The following is a 26,973-nucleotide window of genomic DNA, read 5'->3' on the forward strand; positions in this document are numbered from 1 at the left end:
TCGCGTTCGTGTTGACCGGAAAAAAAATGTTTGATGTGAAATTTAATTAAGAAAAAGCAAAAAAGAGAAAAAAACACGTGACAGGTTGATGAGTGCCAGGTAACTTATTTCCATGTTATTAAAGAGAGAGAGAGAGAGAGAGAGAGAGAGAGAGAGAGAGAGAGAGAGAGAGAGAGAGAGAGAGAGAGAGAGAGAGAGAGATAATGCCCCGAGTTTTAATTAACACTAGAACTTATAATAACAAAAAACAACAAAAATAACACTAAAAACTTCATCACAGCATTTCCCTCCGCGCCGAACGCCCCCAAAAACTAGTTCCAAAATAACTGAATCTTGTATTACTCCGCGTTCGTAAAGGTCCGGATTCTCGTCTCCCATTGGCTGGCTCGCGCGTGACGTCATTACCTCTCCTCTCAGCGCCGCTCGTGATTGGTCGGTTCAGGTCACGTGACTGTCCATCGGCGCTGTGTGGGTTGATGGGAATGAGCGGGCGTTTGGTGGTGGTGGTGGTGGTGGTTCGGCGTGTTGTTGTTGTTGCTTTTGTTGTTGTTGTGGTGGTAGTGGTGGTGGTAGTGGTGGTCGGTGTAGTGGTAGTGGTGGTGGGTGTGGTACTGGTGGTGGTCGGTGTAGTGGTGGTGGTCGGTGTAGTGGTAGTGGTGGTGGTGGGTGTAGTGGTGGTGGTCGACGTAGTAGTGGTGGTCGGTGTAGTGGTGGTGGTTGGTTCCATGGTGGTGGTCGGTTCAGTGGTAGTGGTCGGTTCAGTGGTAGTGGTCGGTTCCATGGTGGTGGTCGGTTCAGTGGTAGTGGTTGGTTCCATGGTGGTGGTCGTTTCAGTGGTAGTGGTTGGTTCAGTGGTAGTGGTTGGTTCAGTGGTAGTGGTTGGTTTAGTGGTGGTGGTTGGTTCCATGGTGGTGGTCGTTTCAGTGGTAGTGGTTGGTTCAGTGGTAGTGGTTGGTTCCATGGTGGTGGTCGGTTCAGTGGTAGTGGTTGGTTCAGTGGTAGTGGTGGGTTCCATGGTGGTGGTCGGTTCAGTGGTAGTGGTCGCTTCAGTGGTAGTGGTTGGTTCCATGGTGGTGGTCGGTTCAGTGGTAGTGGTGGGTTCCATGGTGGTGGTTGGTTCATTGGTAGTGGTTGGTTCCATGGTGGTGGTCGGTTCAGTGGTAGTGGTTGGTTCAGTGGTAGTGGTGGGTTCCATGGTGGTGGTCGGTTCAGTGGTAGTGGTTGGTTCCATGGTGGTGGTGGTCTCCATGGTAATGGTCGGCTCCGTGTTAGTGGTCGGTTCCGTGGTAGTGGTCGGTTCCATGGTAGTGGTCGGTTCCATGGTAGTGGTCGGTTCCATGGTAGTGGTCGGTTCCGTGGTAGTGGTTGGTTCCATGGTGGTGGTCTCCATGGTAGTGGTCGGTTCCGTGGTGGTGGTCTTCATGGTAGTGGTCGGTTCCGTGGTAGTGGTCGGTTCCATGGTGGTGGTCTCCATGGTAGTGGTCGGTTCCGTGGTAGTGGTCGGTTCCATGGTGGTGGTCAGTTCCATGGTGGTGGTCGGTTCCATGGTAGTGGTCGGTTCCGTGGTAGTGGTCGGTTCCATGGTGGTGGTCGGTTCCATGGTGGTGGTCTTCATGGTAGTGGTCGGTTCCGTGGTAGTGGTCGGTTCCATGGTAGTGGTCGGTTCCGTGGTAGTGGTTGGTTCCATGGTGGTGGTTTCCATGGTAGTGGTTGGTTCCAAGGTGGTGGTTTCCATGGTAGTGATCGACTCTATTGTGGTGGTCTCCATGGTAGTGGTCGGTTCCATGGTAATGGTTGGTTCCATGGTGGTGGTCGGTTTCATGGTGGTGGTCTGCATGGAAGTGGTCGGTTCCATGGTGGATGTTGTTTCCGTGGTTGTGGTCAGTTCCATGGTGGTGGTGGTCGGTTCCATGGTGGTAGTGGTTGGTTCCATGGTGGTAGTAGTTGGTTCCATGGTGGTAGTGGTCGGTTCCATGGTGGTAGTGGCCGGTTCCATGGTGGTAGTGGTCGGTTCCATGGTGGTAGTGGCCGGTTCCATGGTGGTAGTGGTCGGTTCCATGGTGGTGGTGGTCGGTTCCATGGTGGTAGTGGTCGGTTCCATGGTGGTAGTTGTCGGTTCCATGGTGGTAGTGGTCGGTTCCATGGTGGTAGTGGTCGGTTCCATGGTGGTAGTGGTCGGTTCCATGGTGGTAGTTGTCGGTTCCATGGTGGTAGTGGTCGGTTCCATGGTGGTGGTGGTCGGTTCCATGGTGGTAGTGGTCGGTTCCATGGTGGTGGTGGTTTGCAGTCCATCGTGGTAGTGGTCGGTTCCATATTGGTGGTGGTCGGTTCCATAGTGGTAGTGCCCGGTTCCATGGTGGTGGTGGTCGGTTCCATGGTGGTAGTGGTCGGTTCCATGGTGGTAGTGGTCGGTTCCATGGTGGTGGTGGTCGGTTCCATGGTGGTAGTTGTTGGTTCCATGGTAGTAGAGGTCGGTTCCATGGTGGTAGTGGTCGGTTCCATGGTGGTGGTGGTCGGTTCCATGGTGGTAGTAGCCGGTTCCACGGTGGTGGTGGTCGGTTCCATGGTGGTAGTGGTCGGTTCCATGGTGGTGGTGGTCGGTTCCATGGTGGTAGTGGTCGGTTCCATGGTGGTGGTGGTCGGTTCCATGGTGGTAGTTGTCGGTTCCATGGTGGTAGTGGTCGGTTCCATGGTGGTAGTGGTCGGTTCCATGGTGATAGTTGTCGGTTCCAAGGTGGTGGTGGTCGGTTCCATGGTGGTAGTGGTCGGTTCCATGGTGGTAGTGGTCGGTTCCATGGTGGTAGTGGTCGGTTCCATGGTGGTAGTGGTCGGTTCCATGGTGGTAGTGGTTGGTTCCATGGTAATAGTGGTCGGTTCCATCGTGGTAGTGGTCGGTTCCATAGTAGTGGTGGTCGGTTCCATGGTGGTAGCGGTCGGTTCCATGGTGGTGGTTGTCGGTTCCATGGTGGTAGTGGTCGGTTCCATGGTGGTGGTGGTCGGTTCCATGGTGGTAGTTGTCGGTTCCATGGTGGTAGTGGTCGGTTCCATGGTGGTAGTGGTCGGTTCCATGGTGGTAGTTGTCGGTTCCATGGTGGTGGTGGTCGGTTCCATGGTGGTAGTGGTCGGTTCCATGGTGGTGGTGGTCGGTTCCATGGTGGTAGTGGTCGGTTCCATGGTGGTAGTGGTCGGTTCCATGGTGGTGGTGGTCGGTTCCATGGTAGTAGTGGTTGGTTCCATGGTAGTAGTGGTCGGTTCCATGGTGGTAGTGGTCGGTTCTATGGTGGTAGTAGCCGGTTCCATGGTGGTGGTGGTCGGTTCCATGGTGGTGGTGGTCGGTTCCATGGTGATAGTGGTCGGTTCCATGGTGGTAGTGGTCGGTTCCATGGTGGTAGTGGTCGGTTCCATGGTGGTGGTTGTCGGTTCCATTGTGGTAGTGGTCGGTTCCATGGTGGTGGTTGTTGGTTCCATTGTGGTAGTGGTTGGTTCCATGGTGGTGGTTGTCGGTTCCATGGTATTGGTTGTCGGTTCCATGGTGGTGGTGATCGGTTCCATGGTGGTAGTGGTAGGTTCCATGGTGGTAGTGGTCGGCTCCACGGTGGTGGTGGTCGGTTCCGTGGCGGTAGTGGTCGGTTTCATGGTAGTTACTCGTTCCATGGTCGTTGCTGGGTCCAAGGTTGTCGATTCTATGGTGGTTGGGGTAGTTGTTGCAGTAGTAGTTGTGGTAGGTGAAGTAGTCGTAATAGTAGTAGAAGATGATGTAGTAGTAGCAGCAGTGGAGGTAGAAGTGGAAGTTGAAGTGGGCAAAGTAGTTGTAGTGGAAGTGGTAGAGGAGGTAGTACTGGGTGGAGGTGTAGTAGTGGTCGTAGTAGTAGTAGTAGTGGATGATGATGAAGACGTGGTAGTAGCAGTAGAAGTGGTAGAGACAACAGTAGTAGCGGAAGCGGTGGTAGCAATCGTGGTAGGCATGGTCGAAGTGCTATCAGTGGTGGTGGTGGTAGGGGCTGTAGTGGTGGTCGTAGTGGTCGTACTGGTCGTGGTGGTCTGTTGCGGAATGGCCACCAGCAGACCCGGAACAAGACCCGTGGCGGAGGCTGGGGCGTCTGGGTCTGGGATAAAGATGTGTGTCGGGGCGCTGGTAGACCCGAACTCATCCGGCGGGCTCGGGTACACCAAGACCGGATGCCGACCGTCTGGACCAACCGACTCCAAGATGACCAAATACGGTTCTCCTTTTCCTTCCGCCGATGTATTGTTTGGATTACTGGAGATTATGTTAACTGGTTCTCCTCCTCCCCCTGCTTCCACTCCTCCAGGTATTACAAGGTACGGATGGTCTCCTCCATCGGTACTAGAGCCACTACCACTTGTCTCTGTTGAGGGTCCTTGTGTTGCGTTTCCTCCGGTTCCAATAGGTTTTGGCACGACCAGGAAGGATGAACCGGAGCCACTGGGATCAGGCACTATTGTGAACGGGTAATCCCCGGGGTTCGGGTAGTCTGGGTGTGGTTCTACGGTAAAAGTGAACCCTCCTTTTCCATCCGGTGTTGGTATCACTTGAAATGGGTAGTTCTCGTCACCTCCTGCAAGAGAACCGTAAAGGCCAGTCGATACAGTGAAGGGAAATCCACTAGAACCATCTCCGTTAGCTGTGACCACAAAGGGAGAACCAGAAAGACAAATCCCAGCACGCAGGGCACTTTGAACCACCTTGAAGGAATACACGCCAGAACCTTCATCAGAACTCTCAGGATTCGGGACCACGGTGAAGGGCGAAGTACAACATGATGTTTCTGAACCGGTACTGGTGGTGTTACCTGCAGAACCAGTGGGCCTTCCGTACAGGTTCAAAGGCCTAAAGAACTGAAAGGGAAACCATGGCAGGGGACTCACACTGGTTGGTCTAAGAGAACTCAAGCCTAGAAAGGAACTAAAAAGACCAGGAAAATAGCCTTGTGATGCCGGTGACGGACTTGCGTGGGGGACCAGGAGCAAAGGTACCAGTCCTTGATTCTGGTTTTGGTTCTGTGTCTGACTAACGCTGATGACGACTTGTCCCGGCGTCTCACGTTGGCTTGTTTGGTCGCCCTGTGTTCCCTGAGTACCTGTAGAGTCCTGAGACTGTGCGGCGGTGACTGCAGATCCTTCACTCTCATTCCCAGTAGCAGGATCTTCCCGGGTTACGATTCTGTACTGGGGACGATGATTGTCCTCTGTGCCGTCTGTGGGTGATGTGGACAAGTTCTCCGTGTTGTCTTCAAGTAGATATGCTTGCAGACGCTTTAGGAGGGACGGGAAGTGCAGTTTTTTTGTCCCTGTGTTTGCTAGAGCGGCGTGCCAAAGAGTGGAGAGAAATGAGTCTGCTTGCGTCTCCAATTCGATCTCTTGTGACTCCAGAGGCTCTTCGGTGGTCCTGCTTAGTGGAGGTACCATAGTATAGGGTCTTGTAGCCCCTACTGCTTCACTGTTACTCCCCGCTGCATGAAGACCACTGATTCCTGGACCACGAACATCACCTAAAAGGTCTGTGTTGTCTTCAGGAGGCGTAGAATCACTGGTCACCGCATGGACGGTTTTATGCAGGAGGGAGAGAAGGGGACCAGCAACGGAGCCTCCTGAGGACCAAACAGGGACTCCTTGATTGAAGTTTACTTGAACGCCTGAATCTAAATGTACCGGAGATGGCTTGGTGGTAGTGGTGGCGGTGATGGTTGCAGCAGTGGTCGTAGGAATGGTTGTAGCTGGAGAGGTGACGGAGGTGAAAGGAATGACAGCAGGAGGAGGTGGACGTGTGAGTGAATGAAGTCTTTCCATCAGCAAGTTGTGAAGTTTCTGAAGGGCGGTTTGGATGCCGAAATCCGGGACACCATTGAAGAAGATGATAGTTCCATTCTTGTAGGCAAACGGACCGGCGGTGACGATGGGAAAAGTGCTATGTCCCTTTTCCCTAAAGAGGAGAAGGGCGGGCTGCATACGGTGGGGTAGGCTGCTGTGATATGAGTCTTGCGAACTCCTAGATAGAGATTCACTAGGCTGGGACTCATACCAAGGAGCCAAACGGAGCAATGATGAGTGGGAGACCGTGGGTAAGGTAGCATGAGGTGATTGGTTGCTGGCATATGAGTCTTGCGAACTACTAGAGAGAGATTCAATAGGCAGGGACTCATGCAAAGAGGTCACATGGGGCATTGGCGAGTAGGGGAACTTGGGTAAGGTAACAGGAGATGGCGGAGAGGAGGAATCAACCCCACGATAAGGTCTTTGGATTGGAGATGAGTTAGAAGGTAAAGAATCATAAGACAAGAGGTTTTGAGCATTTAGAAGATCATGGAACTTTGACAGGAGGGAAAGGTGTGTGTTAGGAGGCCTTAGTGTGTCTCTGAGTGCTAATAAAGAGTCAGGTAAAGAAGGAGGTCGGTCTAGGTAAGGTAGAAAAACATCCACCAATCTGTCAAGGTCATGTCGGGTGTTGCTTGGTCGAATAGGGTCAAAAGTCACGTCCTGGTCCAAGTGTTGCCCAGAGCCTGAGGAGAAGGAGGTTGCTTGTCCAGTGGTTTGAGGAGTCGGTTTGGGTTCTGGTGCACCCCGGTTCGAGTCCCGTGAAGTCGTATTTTGGTCGTTAGTCGTTGTCTGTCTTGTTTGTATGTCTCCTGTTCCTTTACCTTCATTGGAAAGAGAAAAAATAATGATAATAACGATAATAATAATGAGAGAGAGAGAGAGAGAGAGAGAGAGAGAGAGAGAGAGAGAGAGAGAGAGAGAGAGAGAGAGAGAGAGAGAGAGAGAGAGAGAGAGAGAGAGAGAGGAGAGTTTTGTTCGGTGGTAAAAATAAAAGTAAGGCGTGTCATTATGTGTGTGTGTGTGTGTGTGTGTGTGTGTGTGTGTGTGTGTGTCAAGCAACCGCACATCTGTCTCACTTCCCCACCCTTACACACATACGCACACACGCACACACACATACGGAAATATGAGATGTGACCCAATGACACGAATGCGGAACACACACACACACACACACACACACACACACACACACACACACACACACACACACACACCAAAAAATAATCAATACAAAAAGAAAAATGAGAAAAGAAAATTAGATGAATAGCAAATAAATAAGTAAATAAATAAATAAACAAATAAAATAATAATAATAATAACAATAATGTGGCGAGCTTGTGAGAAAAGTGGAGCAGGTAATTATGGACTCCCAGCCTCTCCTAATTACTCATTATACAGGTGATCATTAGAAGGGAGACAGGTGTGTGTGTGTGTGTGTGTGTGTGTGTGTGTGTGTGTGTGTGTGTGTGTGTGAGAGGGTAATACTTGACTACTACTACTACTACTACTACTACTACTACTAATAATAATAATAATAATAATAATAATAATAATACTCTACTACTACTACTACTATTACTACTACTGCTACTACTACTACTACTATTACTACTACATACCTGTCACGGGTCGGGCCAAGGTGACATCAGCGATCATCAGCATCATCATCAGCACCACCAGCACCAGCCAGCCGATGTCAGAGGTCACGTGGTGTGTGCTGAGCTGCTGTGTGACGCGAACTGACCTCCCTGACCCCATGCTGACCTCGGGAATCGAGTAATAGCAGAATGACGAGGTTACGGAGGTGAAAACTGAAGCAACGCGCAGCTGTAACGTTATGCAAGTTTTTTTTTCCCTTATTTTTCTTTATTTATTTGTTTATACACATTTTTTGTCTATCCATCTTTATTTTTCTTTCTTAATTATTTGCTTTTGTTGTTATTTGTCTTTACTTCTTTTTTCCTTTTATTTGTTTATACACATTTTTTGTCTGTCATTCTTTCTTTTTCTTTCTTATTTAATTACTCTTATTATTTTTATTTCTGTCTTTCCACTTGGACCAATGAAAAGAGAGAGAAGGAGATGGAGAGAAGGATAAATTTTCTTTCTCTTCCTCACAATAAACTTCAATCAAACAATCAATCTCTCCCTCAATTTCTTTCGTATGTTTTTTTTTCTTTTTCGTCTTTGCTTTCTTCTAATCACTCTTCAATTTTGCTTTTTGCTTTCTCTACTTCTCTCTTATATTATTTTTCTCTCTTTAACTTTCTACTTTTTCGTTTCTTTCATTTTTGGGAGGATTACTTTTCAATTTTTCGGGTTAATTCTCTACTTTTCTCTTATAATTTTTTTTCTTTAACTTTCTACTTTTTTTGTTTCTTTCTTTTTAGGGAGATTACTTTTCAATCTTTCAGGTTAACAAATTAGTTTCTTTCCTTTCGTTTTTTTTTAGTATTTTTTTCCTTTTTCTCTTCTTCCTCTTCAGTTTTTTTTAAATTACTTTAGTATATAATTTCTCAGTTCTCTCTCATATAATAAATTGTTTGTTAATATCACTTATTTATATGTTCGTTTCGTCTGTATGTCTCGTTTACACTTCTACCTAATCAGAGAGAGAGAGAGAGAGAGAGAGAGAGAGAGAGAGAGAGAGAGAGAGAGAGAATATTAGGTTTAGTACACCCGGAAATAGCGGCCCTGTGGTGTAGAAGAGGAAGAGGAAGAGGAAGAGGAGGAGGAGGAGGAGGAGGAGAAGACGACCAATAATGAATAATCTGTCAACCACTCAAACGATGGGGAAGGAAAGAAGGAAGGAAAGAAGGAAGGAAGGAAGGAAAGAAGGAAGGAAGGAAGGAAGGAAGGAAGGAAGGAAGGAAGGAAGGAAGGAAAGAAGGAAGGAAGGAAGGAAGAAGGAGGAGGAAGAGGAGGAGGAAATATAGAGAGAGAGAGAGAGAGAGAGAGAGAGAGAGAGAGAGAGATGGAAGTTTTATTCAATAAGGACTCGAGGAAATGGAATAAGTAATGCTCTCTCGCTCTCTCTCTCTCTCTCTCTCTCATTCACCTTTCTATTCTTTATAACATTACGCAATAATAATAATAATAATAACATTAATAATAATAATAATAATAATAATAATAATAATAATAATAATAATAATAATAAATGTATATAGTTGATTTAGATAATTATTTCCACGTTATTTCTTCTTATTTTTCTGTTTAATTAAATGTCAGTTCATGATCAGTTTTCTTTTCATTAATATTCAAATTTCGGTCTTTTCCAATTACCAAACATATAGTATCTTTCAATGTTTATTCCTTTACAACAAATATATCACGCAAAAGAGAGATCCTAATACTATTTTTCTTTCATTTTACGATTTCCTGTTTTTACCTTTCTTTAACTCTTTCTCATTAATCTCTCTCTGCACCGTTCCCACCACCGAGTCACCAAACACCGGGCACCAGCACTTGAACAACCTCCTCGTAAGACGCCACGTGAGTCACTGAAGCCTATGGAAACGACACACACGAGACAAGAATTTTCCCCCATAGGATTTTTGACCATCATTCGAATATGCGGAAAGAGAAACACAAACCGCGAACAAATAATCGTTTTCTCTCACTTACGGTATAAAAACCAATCGATGCAAATGTCAGTAAAGTAAATTAGGGTGTTCTCCGTCTTTCCTAATGGAGTAAGCGTGTTTATAGTGAAGTTTAATGCGAAATATGAGTGTTTATCTTTATTATTGCGCTGGGAATCGAACGCACGCCGTGACGTCATAAGTGCCGGGCGGGAAGGGGAGCAGATGGCGTTGCGGTCACTGTCTGTCAACTCCTCCCTCCTCCTCCTCCTCCTCGTGTTTATGGCTTAATATTATTGTGTTCTCACCTAGCATAATGGCCTTGATTTACTAGTGTGGTCCCCCTTACCTATAACCTCACCTGACTATCCCCCCTCTCCTCCCCCTCCCCCTGCCTCCCTTCGCTTTCCCCCCCTACGACAGAAATTGTTATACATTGGCTGTTTGTGGTTCGTATAATAAATGATGTGGGTGTATTAATCGATTCATTCATTTATTCTCCTTGTTGTTGCTGCTATTATCATTGTTATTGTTATTATTATTATTATTATTATTATTATTATTATTATTATCATCATCATCAATCATTATTATCATTATTATCATCACCATCAATCATTATTATCATTATTATTACTGCGATTGATTTTTCTCAGGATACTCTTACTGGTCTTGCGTCTCTCTCTCTCTCTCTCTCTCTCTCTCTCTCTCTCTCTCTCTCTCTCTCTCTCTCTCTCTGCTTTCACGCAATGACAAATCGTTGATCATTTCCGTCCAGGGCCGTAATTTTGAGGGGTAAGGGGGTCTACAGCTCCCCCCCGCCCCATTGTTTTCTATATCGGCCTCAAAATGGCCATAAAATTGCTTATTTTCAGAAAAATCCCCAAACTGCGCATGCTTGCTTCGCTCGCCACCCTACCCTCAATCCTCATAAGCCCATGATGCCCTCTAGGCCCCCTCAAGAAATCAGCTAAAATTACGGCCCTGCCGTCACATTGGCCCTTGACCCTGGGGTGGTAAATAATCCATCACCCAGGGACACACGGCCACTGTGAAACCCGGGTTACCAATGTTTACCTTCCGCAGGTGTCCCCAGGCACAATTATCGCTCGAAAGGGAAGATGAACAGCTGGGTGGCACTGTTCACTATTATCTATTGTGTAAATCAAGATCTCACGAATAAAAACACCAAGTATGGAGCGGTGCTGGTTAACTGATATTGTTTGGAATGATAGAGAAAAGCGATAGTGCTGATATATGCTATTTGGTGTTATGTCACGTCTAAAAGAGAAATACTGCAAAATGGTGAGCGATGGAAGATAAAATGTACAGAGAAAGGCTAAAAAAGATACCGTAGAGAAGTGAGTGAATGTCAACCTTTTTGGTCATTGAAAACGTATGCTATCTGGTGCTTTATGTCTAAAATGGATAATATAATGCATTTTAGTAATAAGAATACATAACTGAGAACACTGGAAGATAAAAGCTAAAAAGTTGAATATAATACCGTTTGTTTACAATGTGACAAGTTCAAGCTGGTACCCTCACTTCATCACTTATTTTAGCCTTTTTCCGTATAGACTTTTATATTTTCTACTCACCGAGCTGTGCTGTGATGCCTCAGCTGTAGTCTGGGAGCACGGCGAGGCGAGGCATGCTAGAATAACCGGGAAATTACACAAAATATGAGAAACGATTTGAGCGGAGGATCACCCGCCATAAGTCTCGCGCCACTATACGGGGTGACAAAACAAGGGACAAAACGTTTCTATAAATCCTTAAAAATCCATAAAACTGATATATATTCCAATAAAGGTATAGATTTAAGATTATATAGGTTTATTTACTCTTTTTAAAACCTAGAGTGGGATTTCAGGCAACAAAATCAAGGAAAATGACATACGAAAGACAGCAAAACGTTTTACAGAATCCCTAAATTAGCCCCAAAATCAAACCACATTACAACTAAGCTATAAATTTGAGTTAATGCAGGTTTCTTTACTATATTGTATGCCTATATCTGTATTTCAATGCTTAAAATCAAGGAAAAACAGTGTCCGTCCCGTGGCCAAGACAGTACGAAGGGCGCCGCGTTGTTTACACTCCTCGCCCCAACACGCGTGAGGGCAAAAACTAGTCTGGGAATGTGTGAAGTGACTTGTATCAGCTGAATAGGATAAATGTCGGGTCTTCTGATATTTTGTTCATTTGAATTTATTTTATCCTTTTTCCATTTTTATCAGTAATTACAACACAGAGAAGGCCGGGGACGTGAGGAACAGGTAATATAAACACTTGGCCACTTATAACTAGTCTGGGAAGGTATGAAGTGACTTGTATCAGCTGGAATAGGGATAAATGTATCGGGTTCTGAATATTTGTGTTCATTGAATTTATTTTATCTTTTTTACAGTTTTTCCAGTAATTACAACACAGAGAAGGCCGGGGACGCGAGGAATAGTTAATATAAACACTAGGCCACTTATTACTAGTCTGGGAACGTGTGAAGTGCCTTATATCAGCTGGAATAGGGATAAATGTAGCGGTGTCTAAATGTCTCCTGTATCCATGACGCCTATCTCCATTCACTCATTTTCATCCCGTTTGGCCTTCTGTTTTTTTTTTTCCATTCACTATGTTTAACCTGTCTGCCTTCCAGTCTCAGTCTATCTTTCTCTTCTCCAATTACTCATTCTTAACCTGTCTTCCTTTCTTTTTCCCATTCATCGTGTTTCCCTTTTTTTTTCTCCTATTCTTATTTTCTGACTTGTATTCACCTCTTTTTCTTCCTTTTGTCTACCTTTTCCTCACCCAGCCTATAATGCAGATTAGTTTATTTTTCCTTTTACCATTTAATCTTCTATATTCCATTCACTTCTTTTCTTTCTCTTCTTATTTTAGTCAGTCTTTTATTATATTATCCATGTCGTCTCACTAATGCCCTTTTGTGGATCTAAATAATAATAATAATCTTCCCACAGACAAACACAACCATGGATGTCGACTTGTACGATGAGTTCGGCAACTACATCGGGCCGGAGCTGGACTCGGAGGAGGAAGAGGAGGAGGAGGACGATGACGACTACCCAGACCAAGAGCAGGACATGAATGGCTTTGAGGAGGAGGAGGGGGGGCCGGGGGAGGAGGAGGAGGTGGCGTCCCAGGCAGTGGTGTTACACGAGGACAAGCAGTATTATCCAAGTGCCGCTGATGTCTATGGCCCAGAGGTGGAGACGATCGTGCAGGAGGAGGACGCACAGCCACTCACACAGCCAATCATTCAGGTTAGTCCTCTGCCTCTTCTTAGCCATCTTCTTTTTCTCTTTTCTTCTAACTTCTGTTCCCTTCCTCTTCTTTCTTTTCTAATACTGGTTAGTTTTCTTTTTTTTTTCTTCTTACTCTTCTTCCTCTCATTTTCCTTTTGTTTCCCTTTACTTCTATTACTCTCATTCTATCTTTCTGCGTTCCATTCTTCTGTTTTCCGTTCTTTTATTAAATAATTTTCACCCAAACTTCCTCTCTACTTTCCATTCTTCTCTTTTCCTTTCTTTCATTTACTCATTTTCACTTTATCCTCCTCTCACCATCTTTCTTTTCCTCTCCCTCATCTTTCTCACCAACTCCTCCTCCTCCTCATCTCCCTTACAGCCGGTCAAAATCAAGAAGTTCAGCCACGTGGAGAAGGACCTACCCAGCACAAGTTACAACCTGGAGTTCCTGGCCGACCTGATGGACAACCCGAGTCTGGTGCGCAACATCTCCCTCATCGGACACCTGCACCACGGCAAGAGTACCTTCATGGATTGCCTCGTACACCAGACGCACCCGGAGTTCAGGTGAGACAGGGGCAGGTGGTAGTAGAGGTAGGTGCGGTAGTATTGCAAAATATATATACAACTTGAATGCTGTCAATGAGGGAGTATCAAGGTGCCTCTCCATCCATTTGTGACTATTTCCAGGTGCAGCGCCAGCAGGTTTTGTTGTCGAGTACATGCTTACTTTTCCCTTGAGCTTAAAAAATAGCATGGAGATGGACATATATATAGCTTTATACAGTATGCCTTGGGGCTTTTTTTATATTTCCTTTTTTTTTAAGTTAATTTCTGTATAAAAAATAATAGAAAACTCATTCTTTCCCCTCCAAAAATAAGAATAACTAATATTTCTGGCCTTAAAAAATCTAAAACCACTGATTTACTCCCCCATACACTCACATTCCCCTTTCCCCTCAAAAAAATATAAAACAACACCCATTTTTTTCCCTCTTACTCTCCCCCTTCACCCCACACCTCTCCCCCCCAGGAGCAAGGAGGATGTGCCAGTGCGTTACACAGACACACTCTTCACTGAGGGTGAGCGCGGGCTGTCCATCAAGGCCACGCCCATCACGCTGGTCATGCAGGACGTGCGCAACAAGAGCTACCTCCTCAACATCTTCGACACGCCCGGACACGTTAACTTCTCCGATGAGGTGGGTGGGTGATGGTGTGTGGAGGGGGCATTGGGTGTATTTATCTGGTTTGTGGTGTTTTTGCATGTATTTGTTATCTCATGGATGTGTTTTTATTATTATTATTGTCTTTTAGGAAGTTGATGTCGACTCATTGGTTGTGTTTTCTGTAGTTTGCTTCATTATTGCCCTGTGAGATATTTTGTTGAAGCTGAAACACTGTTACCAGCTTACAACACCCCGCCACACAGCCCCTAAGTCACCGTCCCCCCACAGGTGACGGCGGCCATGCGTTTGAGTGACGGCGTGGTGCTGTTCATCGATGCAGCGGAGGGCGTGATGCTGAACACGCAGCGTCTGCTGAAGCACGCGGCCCAGGAGCGCCTGGCCCTGACGGTGTGCATCAACAAGGTGGACCGCCTCATCCTGGAGCTGAAGCTGCCGCCGCAGGACGCCTACTACAAGCTGCGGCACATCGTGGAGGAGGTGAACTCCCTGCTGCAGCAGTACACAGACCAGGACAACCCGCAGATCATCTCCCCGCTGCTGGGCAACGTGTGCTTTGCCTCCTCCCAGTACTCCCTCTGCTTCACCCTCAAATCCTTCGCCAAGATGTACAGCCAGCAGTACGGCTACGACCTGCCCCTCGAGGACTTCGCGCGCCGCCTCTGGGGCGACATTTACTTCAACCCCAGGACCAGGAAGTTCAGCAAGAAGCCGCCCAGCTCCACCGCCCAGCGCAGCTTTGTGGAGTTCATCCTGGAGCCGCTGTACAAGATCTTCGCACACATCGTGGGTGACGTGGACACCCACCTGCCGGCGCTGATGGAGGAGCTGGGCGTGCACATGAGCAAGGAGGAGCAGCGCATGAACATCCGGCCGCTGCTCAAGCTGTTCATGACGCGCCTCATCGGGGACTTTGACGGCTTCGTGGACATGTGTGTGCAGCACGTGGCCTCGCCCCAGGCCGCCGGCCGCCACAAGGTGGAGACCACCTACACGGGGCCGCAGGACAGCCAGCTGGCCCTAACCATGATGCGCTGCGACCCCGAGGGGCCGCTGGTGGTGCACACCACCAAGCAGTACCCCAACGAGGACGCCACCACCTTCCACGTGTTCGGGCGCGTCATCTCCGGCACCATCCGCGCCAACCAGGAGGTGCGCGTGCTGGGCGAGAAGTACACACTGCTGGACGAGGAGGACTCGCGCCTGCTCACCGTGGGCCGCCTCTGGGTCAGCGAGGGCCGCTACAACATCGAGGTGAACGCCGTGCCTGCCGGGAACTGGGTGCTGGTGGAGGGCATCGACGAGCCCATCGTCAAGACCTCCACCCTCACCGACCTGCCGCCCTCCAGCGAGCTGCACATCTTCCGGCCCCTCAAGTTCAACACACAGTCTGTGATCAAGATCGCGGTGGAGCCCGTCAACCCCTCGGAGCTGCCCAAGATGCTGGATGGGCTGCGCAAGGTCAACAAGTCATACCCGCTGCTCAACAACCGCGTGGAGGAGTCCGGCGAGCACGTCATCCTGGGCACCGGGGAGCTGTACCTGGACTGTGTCATGCACGACCTGCGCAAGATGTACTCAGAGATCGACATCAAGGTGGCGGACCCCGTGGTGAGCTTCTGTGAGACCGTGGTGGACACATCCTCCCTCAAGTGCTTCGCGGAGACCCCCAACAAGCGCAACAAGGTGACCATGATCGCCGAGCCCCTGGAGCGCGGCCTGGCTGAGGACATCGAGGGCGAGGTGGTGCAGATCTCCTGGGACCGCCGCCGCCTCGGGGAGTTCTTCCAGACACGTTACGACTGGGACGTGCTGGCGGCGCGCTCCATCTGGGCCTTCGGGCCGGACCACAGCGGCCCAAACATCCTGGTGGACGACACGCTGCCCTCGGAGGTGGACAAGAACCTGCTGTCCTCCGTGCGGGACTCCATCGTGCAGGGCTTCCAGTGGGGCACCCGTGAGGGGCCGCTGTGCGAGGAGCCCATCAGGAACTGCAAGTTCAAGATCCTGGACGCCGTCATCGCCGAGGAGCCGCTGCACCGCGGCGGCGGCCAGGTCATCCCCACGGCCCGCCGCGTGGCCTACTCCGCCTTCCTGATGGCCACGCCGCGCCTCATGGAGCCGTATTACTTCGTGGAGATCCAGGCGCCGGCAGACTGCGTGTCCTCCGTGTACACGGTGCTCACCAAGCGCCGCGGCCACGTGACGCAGGACGCGCCCGTGGCCGGCTCACCGCTCTACACCATCAAGGCCTTCATCCCTGCCATAGACTCCTTTGGCTTTGAGACCGACCTGCGCATGCACACGCAGGGCCAGGCCTTCTGCCTCAGCGTCTTCCACCACTGGCAGATCGTGCCCGGTGACCCGCTGGACAAGAGCATCGTCATCCGCCCGCTGGAGCCCCAGCCGGCCACGCACCTGGCCAGGGAGTTCATGATCAAGACGCGCCGCAGGAAGGGGCTCTCCGAGGACGTCTCCATCAACAAGTTCTTCGACGACCCCATGTTGCTGGAGCTGGCGCGGCAGGACGTGACCCTCAACTACGCCTAGACCCATGCCCATGCTGTCCCCCTGCCCCTGCCCCTGCCCCTTCTGTCACCATGCCAACACCACTACTACTACGGTCTCTACACTCTCTTTTCTCCTCCTCCTCTCCCACACACTTCATCCCTCCTACATCTATTGATCTGGACAGCACCAACACTACTACCGCGACTTTTACTGTCTTCTTTACATATACTATTCTCATCCTCAACCTCCACAATCCATCCATCCTACATCTATTATTTCCGACAGTTATTGGAGTGGATGTGTGCGTGTATGTGAGTGTGTGTGTGTGTCTGGGTCTGGCTAACACAAGTACGAGTGGTTTGGAAATAATCACCAACTTGTATCTTGTTTATTAATGTATAAATTCTACAAGCCAGTCGGACCGCGGAGTGCAAGAAAGATTAGCTCTAGACATGTTTTATATTTTGCGTTGTAAGTACAAATAAAAAACAAACTACCATTGACCTCTACTGTGTTTGGTTTTGTTCTGCTTGCTGTGTGTGTGTGTGTGTGTGTGTGTGTGTGTGTGTGTGTGTATAGAATTTTAAGTTAAGTTAGTATTGTTCTTTTTCATATTTTTACTTTTCTAACTTATCCTGATACTATCTGCCTCTGTGTGTGTGTGTGTGTGTGTGTGTGTGTTTATTGAGTTTCTGTCTATATGATTTAAATTAAGTTTGTATTATTCTTCTTTCATTATATATTTATCTAACTTATCCTTATTTTGTGTGTGTGTGTGTGTGTGTGTGTGTGTGTGTGTGTGTGTGTGTGTGTGTTATAACAAAGAATTCTAATACATATTCAAACCCAAGGAAGCAAAACAAACCTATATGCAGGGGCGTTCCTAGACATTTTATCTGGGCTCATTCCCATTTGTGTGTGTGTGTGTGTGTGTGTGTGTGTGTGTGTGTGTGTGTGTGTGCAGCTGAAGTGTATTTGTTTGACATAACATGTTTGTTACATTTGTGTTTACAAAATTGAAAATTGGGGCCCTTTAGTGAGACCCAAATTTGTGTTCGTGTCCAAATATAAATGGGGCCCTTGACCATTTCCACTGAATTTAGCTTCCTCCTGCCATAGCAGCAATGGTTAAATTTTCCCTCACTTTGCGATTTCAAACCCTCAGGAACGCCACTGCCTATATGGAATGAGAGAAAGAGAGAGAGACACACACACACACACACACACATGAACATTAAACAAAACTACAACAAAACATATTCACGGGACTTTCTATCAAGGTTTTAATATTATGCTGCCAACTCATTCCTCTTCCTCAGCTCCCCTCACTCTTGGCCGCCCCTGTCTCCTCCTGCTGCTGTTTCTTCTTCTTCTCCTCCCACTGCTGCAGGATGGAGTTTGGCACCTTGTCGTAGCTCTTCTTCAGATTCGCTCCGCTGAAGTCGAAACCGGGATTCTGGAAGGGAAGTCAAAACCGTGATTGTGTAGGGAAAGTCAAGGCCTGGATTGTGTGGGGGAAAGTCAAAACTGGGATTCTGTACGGGAAGGAAGAAGGAGAGAAAAAACAAAGATGATGAAAAAGAGAAGAATGAGAGTCACTGGGATTCTGTAGAGGAAGGAAGGGAGCTGTATTACTGATCTTCTTGCTGACTTGCTGAGTGTGCGTAAGGTTTGTACTTGTAGGGGAAGGGAGAGAAGGGCAAAGAAATTTAGGGGTGTAGTGAGGAGGAAGATAGAGAGGGACGAAGGGAGAGTAGAATAGTTGTGAAGGGGGAAAAGAGAAGGTAGGAGGGAGATAGCAATGACGAGGGAGAGAGAGGAAGGGAGAGCATAGTTGTATAAGGAAAGAGGGAGGAAAGTGTAGCAATGAGAGAGAGAAGGGGGAGAGGGAGGAAGCAAAGAAGGGAGAACAGCTGAAAAGGAGAGATAAAAGGGAAGGGAGAGTGTAGTTAGGAGAAAGAGAGAGAGGAAAGGAAAAAATATACTCCCTAGCGGATTCACAAGCGTCCACCCTCATCCTCACCTCCATCTGGAAACGCTCGAGGTCCAACTTCTTACGCATCTCATGAAGGACGAAGGGGTCGGCGAGGAACCGTTCTTTCAGCAGCCCCTCCCACACGTTCTCCTTGGTGTTGGTGTCGGCCTTCGTCATCACTATGCGTACGAGTTTCCGGTCCTCCAGCGTCCAAACTGTCTCGTCGCCGCGCACCACCCCAAACAGAGTGCCCTGGTGTGGGAGGGTGGTGGTAAAAATGGTATTGAGATGTGTTATAATTTCTCTTTCTGTAGTAGCAGTAGTAGTAGTAGTAGTGGTAATAGTAGTAGTAGAAGAGGGGAAAAATTAGTAGCATAGTTGTAGTAGTAGTAGTAACAGTAGTAGTAGTAGTAGTAGTAGTAGTGGCAGAAGTAATAGTAGTAATAGTAATAGTAGTAGTAGTGGGAGTTCACAATTAGAGAAAACAGCAAACATCATATTTTACAAGTGAATTATTTTATTTATTTATTTTATTATTCATTTTTACTCTTTTTTTTAGCATGACTGAATATATTAAAGGCATATTTATTTCTACTTATCATTATTCATTTACTTTTTTCCATTTTTTCCCGTGATAGTAAACAATAGACATAACAAGTGAATTATCTTTTTCTATTTCTTATATTTTCATTTAGCGTCATTTATTTATTTTCCTCAGACCTCACCTCAAACACCATCTTCCCCGCCACCTCCACCTTGATGTGTGACGGCCGCACCTCCACCTGAATCACCTTGGAGCGCGTCCCCTCCGGCACTTTGACATCCACGTGCACCTGGCGATCAAGATAACGAGGTAAGGGAGAGGTAACACAGGTGGAGACATAACCTTACATTCAATCTTTAGGAATTCTCTACCACTTTTCATTTTTCTTTTCTTTTTTTATTTTTTACAGCAAAGGAGACGGCTCAAGGACAACAAAAAGAGTGCAGAGAAGTTTTGGAGTCTTTAGATATGCTTTTTTTTTCCCTTAACCCTTGAGCTCCTTCCTTTACTGCACACACACACACACACACACACACACGCACCTCGGCCACCGTCTGCCACCACCTTCCCCACTCTGTCTCGCATGGCACAAAGCCGCTGCGCTCGTCAAAATTCGTCTCCACGTAGTCGGGCATCCTGGGACCCTGCAGAGGAACGATTAGCAGGTAAGGACAGGTAGGCAAAGTAATGGACTGGACAGGTATAGGAGTAGAAGAGGTAAAACACATATTATTAGACAGCCTTTTGTTTTTTTTCTCTTTGTTGTGCCTTTTTTGCTGTATGTAGTGGTTTAAATAGAAGCTGAAAGAGGGAGAGAAAAAAATATGATATGAATTTATTTTTAGAGGAGTGTTAGTAGGTTATTTTTGGTTTGCTTTTGCCCTTGAGCTATGACCTTAGAGCTGCTTAATTTACTATACATTATTTTACTTTACTGTTGGGATGATTACCTTACTGTTACATAGGCCGCTCTTTCTGTTTCATTTTAAGGGAATATTACAGAAGGCTTTTATTCATATCTATATTTTTTTTTGCCCTTGAGCTATTTTACTTTACTGCTACATAGGCCGATCTTTCTGTTCTATTTTACGAGAATATTACATAGAAAGGCTTTTATTCATTACATAGGCCGCTCTTTCTGTTCTATTTTACGGGAATATTACATAGAAAGGCGTTTATTCATTACATAAGCCGCTCTTTCTGTTCTATTTTACGGGAATATTACATAGAAAGGCGTTTATTCATTACATAGGCCGCTCTTTCTGTTCTATTTTACGGGAATATTATAGAATGGCTTTTATTCATATGTATTTTTTTTTTCCTTGAGCAACGACCGTCGCTGTACAAAGAGTAAAAGTCAACAATCAACAGTCATGCTACGCCCCTCAGTGCCTCCCAAGTGCCAGGTGAGCCGCTAATGAGGGCCAGGGCAGGTGTATGGCTTCAAGTAGGCGGCAATCACATACCGCTCATATCTCTATTAGTCTATTAACGCCTTCTATGACAGTTTACGACCCACTAACCTTTATTTTACGCCTTATTCTCTTCTTTTACTCCTTTTATTTCCCCTCTGTGTCCTCCGTTGTTGATTTGTGGCTTGTTTTTGGTGTATTTATAAGGATTCAAGAGAAGCAGGATGGCTGCCCTTAGCCCTGATGATGACGATGATGGTCCTTCTTTGTTTACCTCCTTTTTAACGGCGCCTTCGTGTGTCGGAGAGAGAAAAGAGAGATACAGAGAGACTTGGAGAGATAAAGAGGGAGTAAATAAGATGCATATATAATAATTACGCAAGACAGACACACTTGAGGAGGATAAAACAGGAAAATATACAATAAAATGCTGTCCTCCGAGAAATGTAAACAAGCAAGATGGCTGTCCTGCTGATGACAATGATGATCGAGCATTTATTTACCTTCTTTTTAACGGCTCCAAAAATATGTGAAAGAGAGAAAGAGACATACAGAGAGAGATAGAGAGGGAGTAAATAAGAGACAAAGTTAATAAATATGTAAATCAAGTCACGTGAAGGGAGTAAAACAATAAAAGAAGCAATAAAAGCTGTCCTCCTTCCCCTCGCCAATGTAAACAAACAAGATGGCTGGCGTGTGAGTCCCCTTCACGGCCCAAGAAGACACACCTTTATGGGTCTGGCGGCCGCGCGGGACGATGGTGACGACTGGACTGCAGGACTATGAGAGAAAAGAGCCCCGAGAAGACGATGATTACCGCCAAGATCATGAGATTCCTCCGTAACAAGGTTTTTCTGAGCGTGGTGCTGCTGGTGGGAGTGGTCTACTGTGGCCTCTCCCTATGGTCCGAGGTGAGTGGGCGTCTTCTCATGTTGTTTTGGTCTTTAATTTGTCTTTGTTAAGGTATTTGAGCGTTTGTTCTCATTAGTGGGATATCTTGGCTTGGGTTAGTCTCCTGCCTTGGTTGTCCTATGTCTTATTGGATTATGTTTGTTGTTTGATGAGTTTGGGTAGGCTGGTGAGACCTTTCGGTTCTTTGCCTGACGGTTCGCTCTAGCATGGCTCATAGGGAAAGGTCATCCAGGTACAAATAAGATTGGAGGAAAATAAGTACAGGGAAAAATGTTTTGATATAAAAGTTAATGGTACCAGATATAATATTGTATTCATAATGGTAAGGATAAATGACTACTATTGGTATTATTGTTATTACCTTTATTTTTACTAAAGTTGTAGTAGCATTATCAAAAGTAGCAGTAATGCCATCATTATTTTATCTTTTTCCTTTATTTTCTTCATTAAAGTATTTATTTTTTATTTTGTATTCGTTAATTTCTTCACGACCCTTTATTTTCTTTATTTAGCCACATTCTAGTCTTTATTTTTCTCATATAGCACTTCTTATTTTATTTACAGTATTAGTCTTCTATTCTTTATTCGCATTATCTAAGCATATTCCTATTTTATTTACACATAACCTACTATTTATTTTCTTTATTCAAGTTTATATCCATTTTCCTCATATTCAATCCTTTATCATTATTATTTAGCATTTATCTATTATATTTACCCACATTCTGTTACTCACTTTCCTCATCAAACCTTACATATACTTTAGTCACTCATCAACCGTTCTTCTTCTCCTCTACAGTCGAGTGGGCCGGGGGAGGAGGAGGGGGAGGTCGGAAACCGCGTTGAGTTCCACTGGGGGCCGGACGCTGTGAATGGGTCCCTGGGGGCTAAGGTGACCACGTGCCGGAACTCAGTGCAGGGCAAGGTGCTGCTGGCGGATGACCAGGGTGAGGCGGCGGCAACGGTGGATTAATTGTTTGAATTTGATAGTGGATGAATATTTTATGGCATTTCTTTTCCTCCTCCTTCATTACTTCTCTCCTTCTTCTCTTTCCTTCCTCTTTTCCGTTCTCCTTTTCCTCCATCGCATCTTCCTGACCATTTCTCTTCCTCTTTCTATAATTTTTTGCTCTTTCTCACCCTCCATTGCCTGTTCCTTCTTCATTTCCTATTTACATCTTTACCTCATTTTCTTTTTCCACTAACTCATTACTTCACCTCTGTTCCACTTCCTCAATTTCATCTCTCTTTCCTGAGTTCTTCTCCTCCTATCTTTATTTTCCCATGTAATCCCACTACCACCTCCCCTTACCACCCGTGTCCACCTCCAGGCTACGTATGTCACCGTGTCGACCGTCTCAGTACTGGGTGTTGCAACGTGGCGGTGGAGTCGACGCGCCGCTACGCCTGCGACACTTGTAACACCCACGGCTGCTGCGCCATCTACGAGTACTGCGTCTCCTGCTGCCTCCACCCCGACAAGGTGCTGGGGGGCTGTGATCTGTGTGTTGGCTGTGGCTGTGTTTCTTCCTGTTAGAGTGTGTTGTTTTCCTTTGTTTTCTTGTGTTGTAATTGGTGATAAGATGCTGTGTTCTGTGGCTGTGTTTATTGTGTGTTTCTTCTTGTTTTGAGTGTTTTTCTTTGTTTTCTTGTGTTGTAATTGGTGATAAGATGCAGTGTTGGTATGTGTTGTATGGCTATGTTGCTGTGTGTTCTGAGGCTATGTTCAAATGTGTTTTTTCCATATGTTTTAACTCCTGATAAGTTTTGCTGTGGTCTGTGGCTGTGTTTAATATATTCCCTCCCTCTGTTATAACCTAAAACAACACCTTAATACACTTATAACAACAAATAATTACATTGCACTTACAAAAAACTTAAATATAAAGCTCTTAATAAACCCCTCACAACAACAGACTTACCAAACAGCCTTCAGATTTACTAACAAAACAGCCCTCACAGCACCAGACATACTTCACCCCACACAGCATTATCACAAGCTCGCCATACCTCACACAGCAGTAAAAAATAAATAAATAAATAAAATATAAAAAAAGGAAAGAGGGACAAAAAAAGTAAAAGAGAAAAATTGAAAGTGAAGGAAGAGAAAAGAAGTAAAATGAGGAAAACAAGAAAATAAAGACCACAAGACTTATCATTTCCCCCACAGCATCAAATTACAGGCTTACTCTACCTCACACAGCATTGTCACAGGCTTAACATACCCCACACAGCAGTATCACAAGCTCGCCATACCCCACACAGCATCACCACAGACATATTAAACAGCCCACACAGCACTAGTCATCCATTCCCTCACAGCATCAAATCACAGGCTTACTCTACCCCTCACAGCATCGTCACAGGAGCCACTAACAGCCCTCCTCTTCCCCCACATACAGAAGTCGCTGCTCAAGAAGGTCCTGGGCCAGATCAGCGAGAACAGTCCTCTCTACGCCTCTGTGTCCGACCACTTTGAGCTGTGCCTGGTTAAGTGTCGCACCTCCAGCCAGTCAGTGCAGCACGAGACCCTCTACATCGACCCCAGAGCTAAGCATTGCTATAGCCAAGGACCGCTGACGGCGAACAGCGAGACCTGAGACCTGGGGGCGAGACTTGGTGCTTCTCTCTTCTTTTAGTTTTTTCTATTTTTTTTCTATTTTTTCCTCATTTTTCCTGCTTTTAATTTTCCTCTCTTTTTCCTCTCTTCTCCTTTTTCTCCCTCTAACTTTTCATTTCTTTTCTTCTTTTTAGTCTCCATTTTCTTCCTCCCTTTTACATTTCTCATTTTCTTGTATTTTGTTTTCCTGTTTTTTCCTCTTCCTATTATTTTCCCTCTCTTAGTTTTCCTCTCAGTCTCCTCTTTCATCTCCCTTATACAACTCATTCTTCTTTTCCCCTCCTTACGTTTTTCTCCCCAAGCCCCTTTCAACGAGCCATTACCTAAGTTCATTTCCTACCATTCAGTCTTACTTTTATATTTGCAGACCTTCCTAGCACCTTCCTCTGAGATCATACGACTCTCATAAGTTTGTTTACGTCCCGGGAATCTTGTGAGTTATTTTTACCCATTCGGACATCTCGCTACGCCCTAGAGAAGGTGTTGGCGGGTGTTGTGTTTACCGGCAGCTTAGTGGTGTGTCCTTACGACTGCCGCGTCAGATGTACATACGTATATACAGGGTGGAAGGCTGTATAGGGTGTGGCCAGGGGTTGTATAGGTCAGTATAGGATAGTGGGACTTGAGAAACTAAACTAATACACATATATATATATTTACACAGTTTTCTAGCTTCTGTTTTGGTTCAGTGAGAATAAGAAGGGTTGAAAGTAAGGGAGTTTTGCTATGTATAAATGCAAAACACAGTAACTTAGGTTAACAGACATAGTGGAAAACTTATATAAAACAGAGTGATGAGATTATTCAGTCTATGAAGGGAAATTGCCAATGATTTAAAGGGTTGAAAGTAAGGGAGTTTTGACACGTATAAACACAAAGTAAAGTAATGTAGGTTGATAGGATATAGTGGAAGCCTTATATAAACAGTGTGATGAGATTACTCACAATCTATAAAGGGATGTTGCCAATGATTTAAAGGGTTGAAAGAAAGGGAGTTTTGACACGTATAAACACAAAGCAAAGTAATGTAGGTTGATAGGATATAGTGGAAACCTTATATAAACAGTGTGATGAGATTATTCAGTCTTCGAAGGGATGTTGCCAATAATATATGGGTTGAAATGGGTGCCAGTTTTGATATGTATAAATGCAAAAAAAACAGTAATAAAGTTTGACGGACAGTGGAAACCTGCTATTGACGAAATGATAAGAATATTCAGTCAAGCTAATCAATGTTACCAAATTAAAAAAGGGTTGGAAAAGTGCATCAATTACCAACAAAAAAAAATCATCCCCCCAAAAATCAATCTCGTACTAAAGTCAATCCTTACCAATTTTCTTAGTCCTGCCCTACCCTATACCCTGGCCACACCCTGCCCTAGTGTGTCAGAGAAGGGCTTTCAAGTGTGTAGGGAGAAGGGGTGTAGGGGGAAGGGGGGGTAGGTTAGGTTAGGGTGTGGGTAGCATCGCACAACGTCAGATACACACCCAGTTAATCTGTCTGTCTCAGTGTGTATAGGAGCGATATTTATATTTTCTACAGTGTGTGTGTGTGTGTGTGTGTGTGTGTGTGTGTGTGTGTGTTTTCTCTGCTCCTGTTTATAAGAGGAGGAGGAAGACATAAATAAATAGTTATAGAAGGAGAAATAAAAAGAAGAATAGGAGGAGGAAAAAATGTGTTTTCTTTTTTGTGTGTGTGTGCATCCGTGTGTGTGTGTTGGCCTAATTGTGAGTATCGATAGGCCTAAACCTCATTTATTCCCTATGTTGTCTTCCTCTTCCTCCTCCCTCACTCTCATTTCCCTTCCAGTGTGAATTTCAAAAGTGCAATTCATAATCATGTTTTATATAATTTTTAAGGTTAGTTTTTATGCAGCGAGACCCCAAACATTATTATATCTGTTAGTATATTTAGCATTTTGATTAACACCGTATTATTTAACTTGAATGTACACACCTATACCTTTTTTTGTTTGTTTGTTTGTTTTTTATTGTTATTTTGTTTTATGTTTATTTTTTAACTTGCATGTACACTTTTTTATTTTTACTTGAACCTAACTAACACCTATATGCTTTTTTTTTCTGTTTTTCAGCATTATCGTCAATGTTCTTTATTTCCTTATTTTTTATTTCCCATTTTTCAGGACACGATAATCCATTTTCAGCGACTATGAAAAAAAAAAACTCAAAAAACAGCAACAGAACTTTCTTTTAGTTATTTCCTAACACACCTTTTGCCATAGGGTGAGATTTGATTTTTTTTTCTTTAGTCACTGGAGTGGACTATTATAATCTCTTTTTTAAGCAGTTTTATTCAGTTAAGTAACTTATTATACTATTTAATTTTATTTATATTCATTGTTTTATTTTTTTGTGTAAAGATGAATGCGCTGAAGGGACCCATGGCCTCCCTCGGTAACTCATTCAATGTTCATTCTATTTTATTCTACTACGTATATATTCTATTATTCTATTTTATTATATTTTCTATTTCATTCTATATTATTCTACATCACTCTATTTTATTCAGTATTATTTTATTTCATTCTAGTTTATTCTATTCAGTCTGGCAGTTTTCGAGTTCATATAATTACCAGTATTCACAATTTTCTAAGATATTCCACAGTGGAAAACAAGAATCTTCAACTATATATATAATTGTTCCCTTTCCTTCTTTTCACACTCCTCCTCTTGCAGCGTTTTTGAGTTTGGTAGGGCGCAACACTAGTTTGTATTGCTGCCACCTTGTTTTGTATGGTAGTGTTGTGTGTGTGTTTGCCATGGACTCATATTCTCAACACACACGTAACTTGAGTTGGTTAGGACGCAACACTATTTTGTATTCCCATCACTTCGTTTTGTATGGTTGTGTTGCTTAAGTGTGTGTGTGTGTGTTTGCCGTTGACTCATATCCGCAACACATACATAATTTGAGTTGGTTAGGATGCAACACAAATTTAATCGCCTTGTTTTCCATAATTGTGTTGCTAGTGAGTGTGTTTTCCGTTGACTCATTTCCGCAACGCACACGGAAATTTTGTTAGTTCGAATGCAATACAAATTTGATCCCCTTGTTGTGTATAATAGTGTTGCCTGTGTGTGTGTGTGTGTGTGTGTG

At 45.3% G+C, this 26,973-nt stretch overlaps 4 protein-coding genes across 5 annotated transcripts; 2 read left to right on the forward strand and 2 right to left on the reverse strand.

Moving 5' to 3' along the window:
* Nucleotides 1–232: 232 nt before the first annotated feature.
* Nucleotides 233–1,912, reverse strand: LOC126982024 (mucin-2-like). Its single transcript, XM_050833744.1, has one exon. It carries the CDS (start codon nucleotides 1,910–1,912, stop codon nucleotides 275–277), a length of 1,638 nt encoding a protein of 545 aa, XP_050689701.1. The 3' UTR covers nucleotides 233–274.
* Nucleotides 1,913–11,641: 9,729 nt separating this feature from the next.
* On the forward strand, nucleotides 11,642–16,895 carry LOC126982199 (116 kDa U5 small nuclear ribonucleoprotein component-like). The gene is made up of 5 exons (XM_050834075.1): nucleotides 11,642–11,707; nucleotides 12,407–12,709; nucleotides 13,074–13,261; nucleotides 13,728–13,896; nucleotides 14,152–16,895. Exons 2-5 carry the CDS (start codon nucleotides 12,419–12,421, stop codon nucleotides 16,429–16,431), a joined length of 2,928 nt encoding a protein of 975 aa, XP_050690032.1. The 5' UTR covers nucleotides 11,642–11,707; nucleotides 12,407–12,418; the 3' UTR covers nucleotides 16,432–16,895.
* Nucleotides 16,896–17,203: 308 nt separating this feature from the next.
* LOC126982201 (nudC domain-containing protein 2-like) lies at nucleotides 17,204–20,601 on the reverse strand. The gene is made up of 6 exons (XM_050834077.1): nucleotides 20,435–20,601; nucleotides 19,454–19,555; nucleotides 19,093–19,200; nucleotides 18,416–18,619; nucleotides 17,570–17,848; nucleotides 17,204–17,257 (listed from the first exon to the last, which is right to left on the reverse strand). Exons 2-5 carry the CDS (start codon nucleotides 19,544–19,546, stop codon nucleotides 17,708–17,710), a joined length of 546 nt encoding a protein of 181 aa, XP_050690034.1. The 5' UTR covers nucleotides 19,547–19,555; nucleotides 20,435–20,601; the 3' UTR covers nucleotides 17,204–17,257; nucleotides 17,570–17,707.
* Nucleotides 20,602–20,992: 391 nt separating this feature from the next.
* LOC126982200 (SREBP regulating gene protein-like) lies at nucleotides 20,993–25,798 on the forward strand. Of its 2 annotated transcripts, XR_007734856.1 has the most exons (5): nucleotides 20,993–21,234; nucleotides 22,035–22,182; nucleotides 22,567–22,718; nucleotides 23,638–24,747; nucleotides 24,887–25,798. XR_007734856.1 is itself a non-coding variant. In XM_050834076.1 (4 exons), the coding sequence occupies exons 1-4, from the start codon at nucleotides 21,106–21,108 to the stop codon at nucleotides 23,833–23,835; spliced, it is 627 nt and encodes a 208-aa protein (XP_050690033.1). In that variant the 5' UTR covers nucleotides 20,993–21,105; the 3' UTR covers nucleotides 23,836–25,798. The 2 variants fall into 2 exon arrangements, 1 of the variants encoding a protein (XP_050690033.1); XM_050834076.1 differs by having other exon boundaries at nucleotides 23,638–25,798.
* The last annotated feature ends 1,175 nt before the right edge of the window (nucleotides 25,799–26,973 follow it).

The sequence above is a fragment of the Eriocheir sinensis genome, chromosome 50 (genome assembly GCF_024679095.1).
Source record: "Eriocheir sinensis breed Jianghai 21 chromosome 50, ASM2467909v1, whole genome shotgun sequence".
NCBI classification, from domain to species: Eukaryota; Metazoa; Arthropoda; class Malacostraca; order Decapoda; family Varunidae; genus Eriocheir; species Eriocheir sinensis.

What these genes read in the sequence shown, in the direction of transcription:
- LOC126982024 (XM_050833744.1), bottom strand. Translation starts at nt 1,912, where the DNA reads ATGGAACCGACCACCACCACCATGGAACTGACCACAACCACGGAAACA.
- LOC126982200 (XM_050834076.1), top strand. Translation starts at nt 21,106, where the DNA reads ATGAGAGAAAAGAGCCCCGAGAAGACGATGATTACCGCCAAGATCATG. An exon ending in GCCTCTCCCTATGGTCCGAG is followed by an intron (nt 21,235 to 22,034) that starts GTGAGTGGGCGT and finishes TCTCCTCTACAG; the next exon opens with TCGAGTGGGCCGGGGGAGGA. An exon ending in GCTGCCTCCACCCCGACAAG is followed by an intron (nt 22,719 to 23,637) that starts GTGCTGGGGGGC and finishes CCCCACATACAG; the next exon opens with AAGTCGCTGCTCAAGAAGGT.
- LOC126982199 (XM_050834075.1), top strand. Translation starts at nt 12,419, where the DNA reads ATGGATGTCGACTTGTACGATGAGTTCGGCAACTACATCGGGCCGGAG. An exon ending in TCACACAGCCAATCATTCAG is followed by an intron (nt 12,710 to 13,073) that starts GTTAGTCCTCTG and finishes TCTCCCTTACAG; the next exon opens with CCGGTCAAAATCAAGAAGTT. An exon ending in ACGTTAACTTCTCCGATGAG is followed by an intron (nt 13,897 to 14,151) that starts GTGGGTGGGTGA and finishes GTCCCCCCACAG; the next exon opens with GTGACGGCGGCCATGCGTTT.
- LOC126982201 (XM_050834077.1), bottom strand. Translation starts at nt 19,546, where the DNA reads ATGCCCGACTACGTGGAGACGAATTTTGACGAGCGCAGCGGCTTTGTG. An exon ending in GGTGGCAGACGGTGGCCGAG is followed by an intron (nt 19,201 to 19,453) that starts GTGCGTGTGTGT and finishes CTTGATCGCCAG; the next exon opens with GTGCACGTGGATGTCAAAGT. An exon ending in TCGAGCGTTTCCAGATGGAG is followed by an intron (nt 17,849 to 18,415) that starts GTGAGGATGAGG and finishes CTTCCCTTCCAG; the next exon opens with AATCCCGGTTTCGACTTCAG.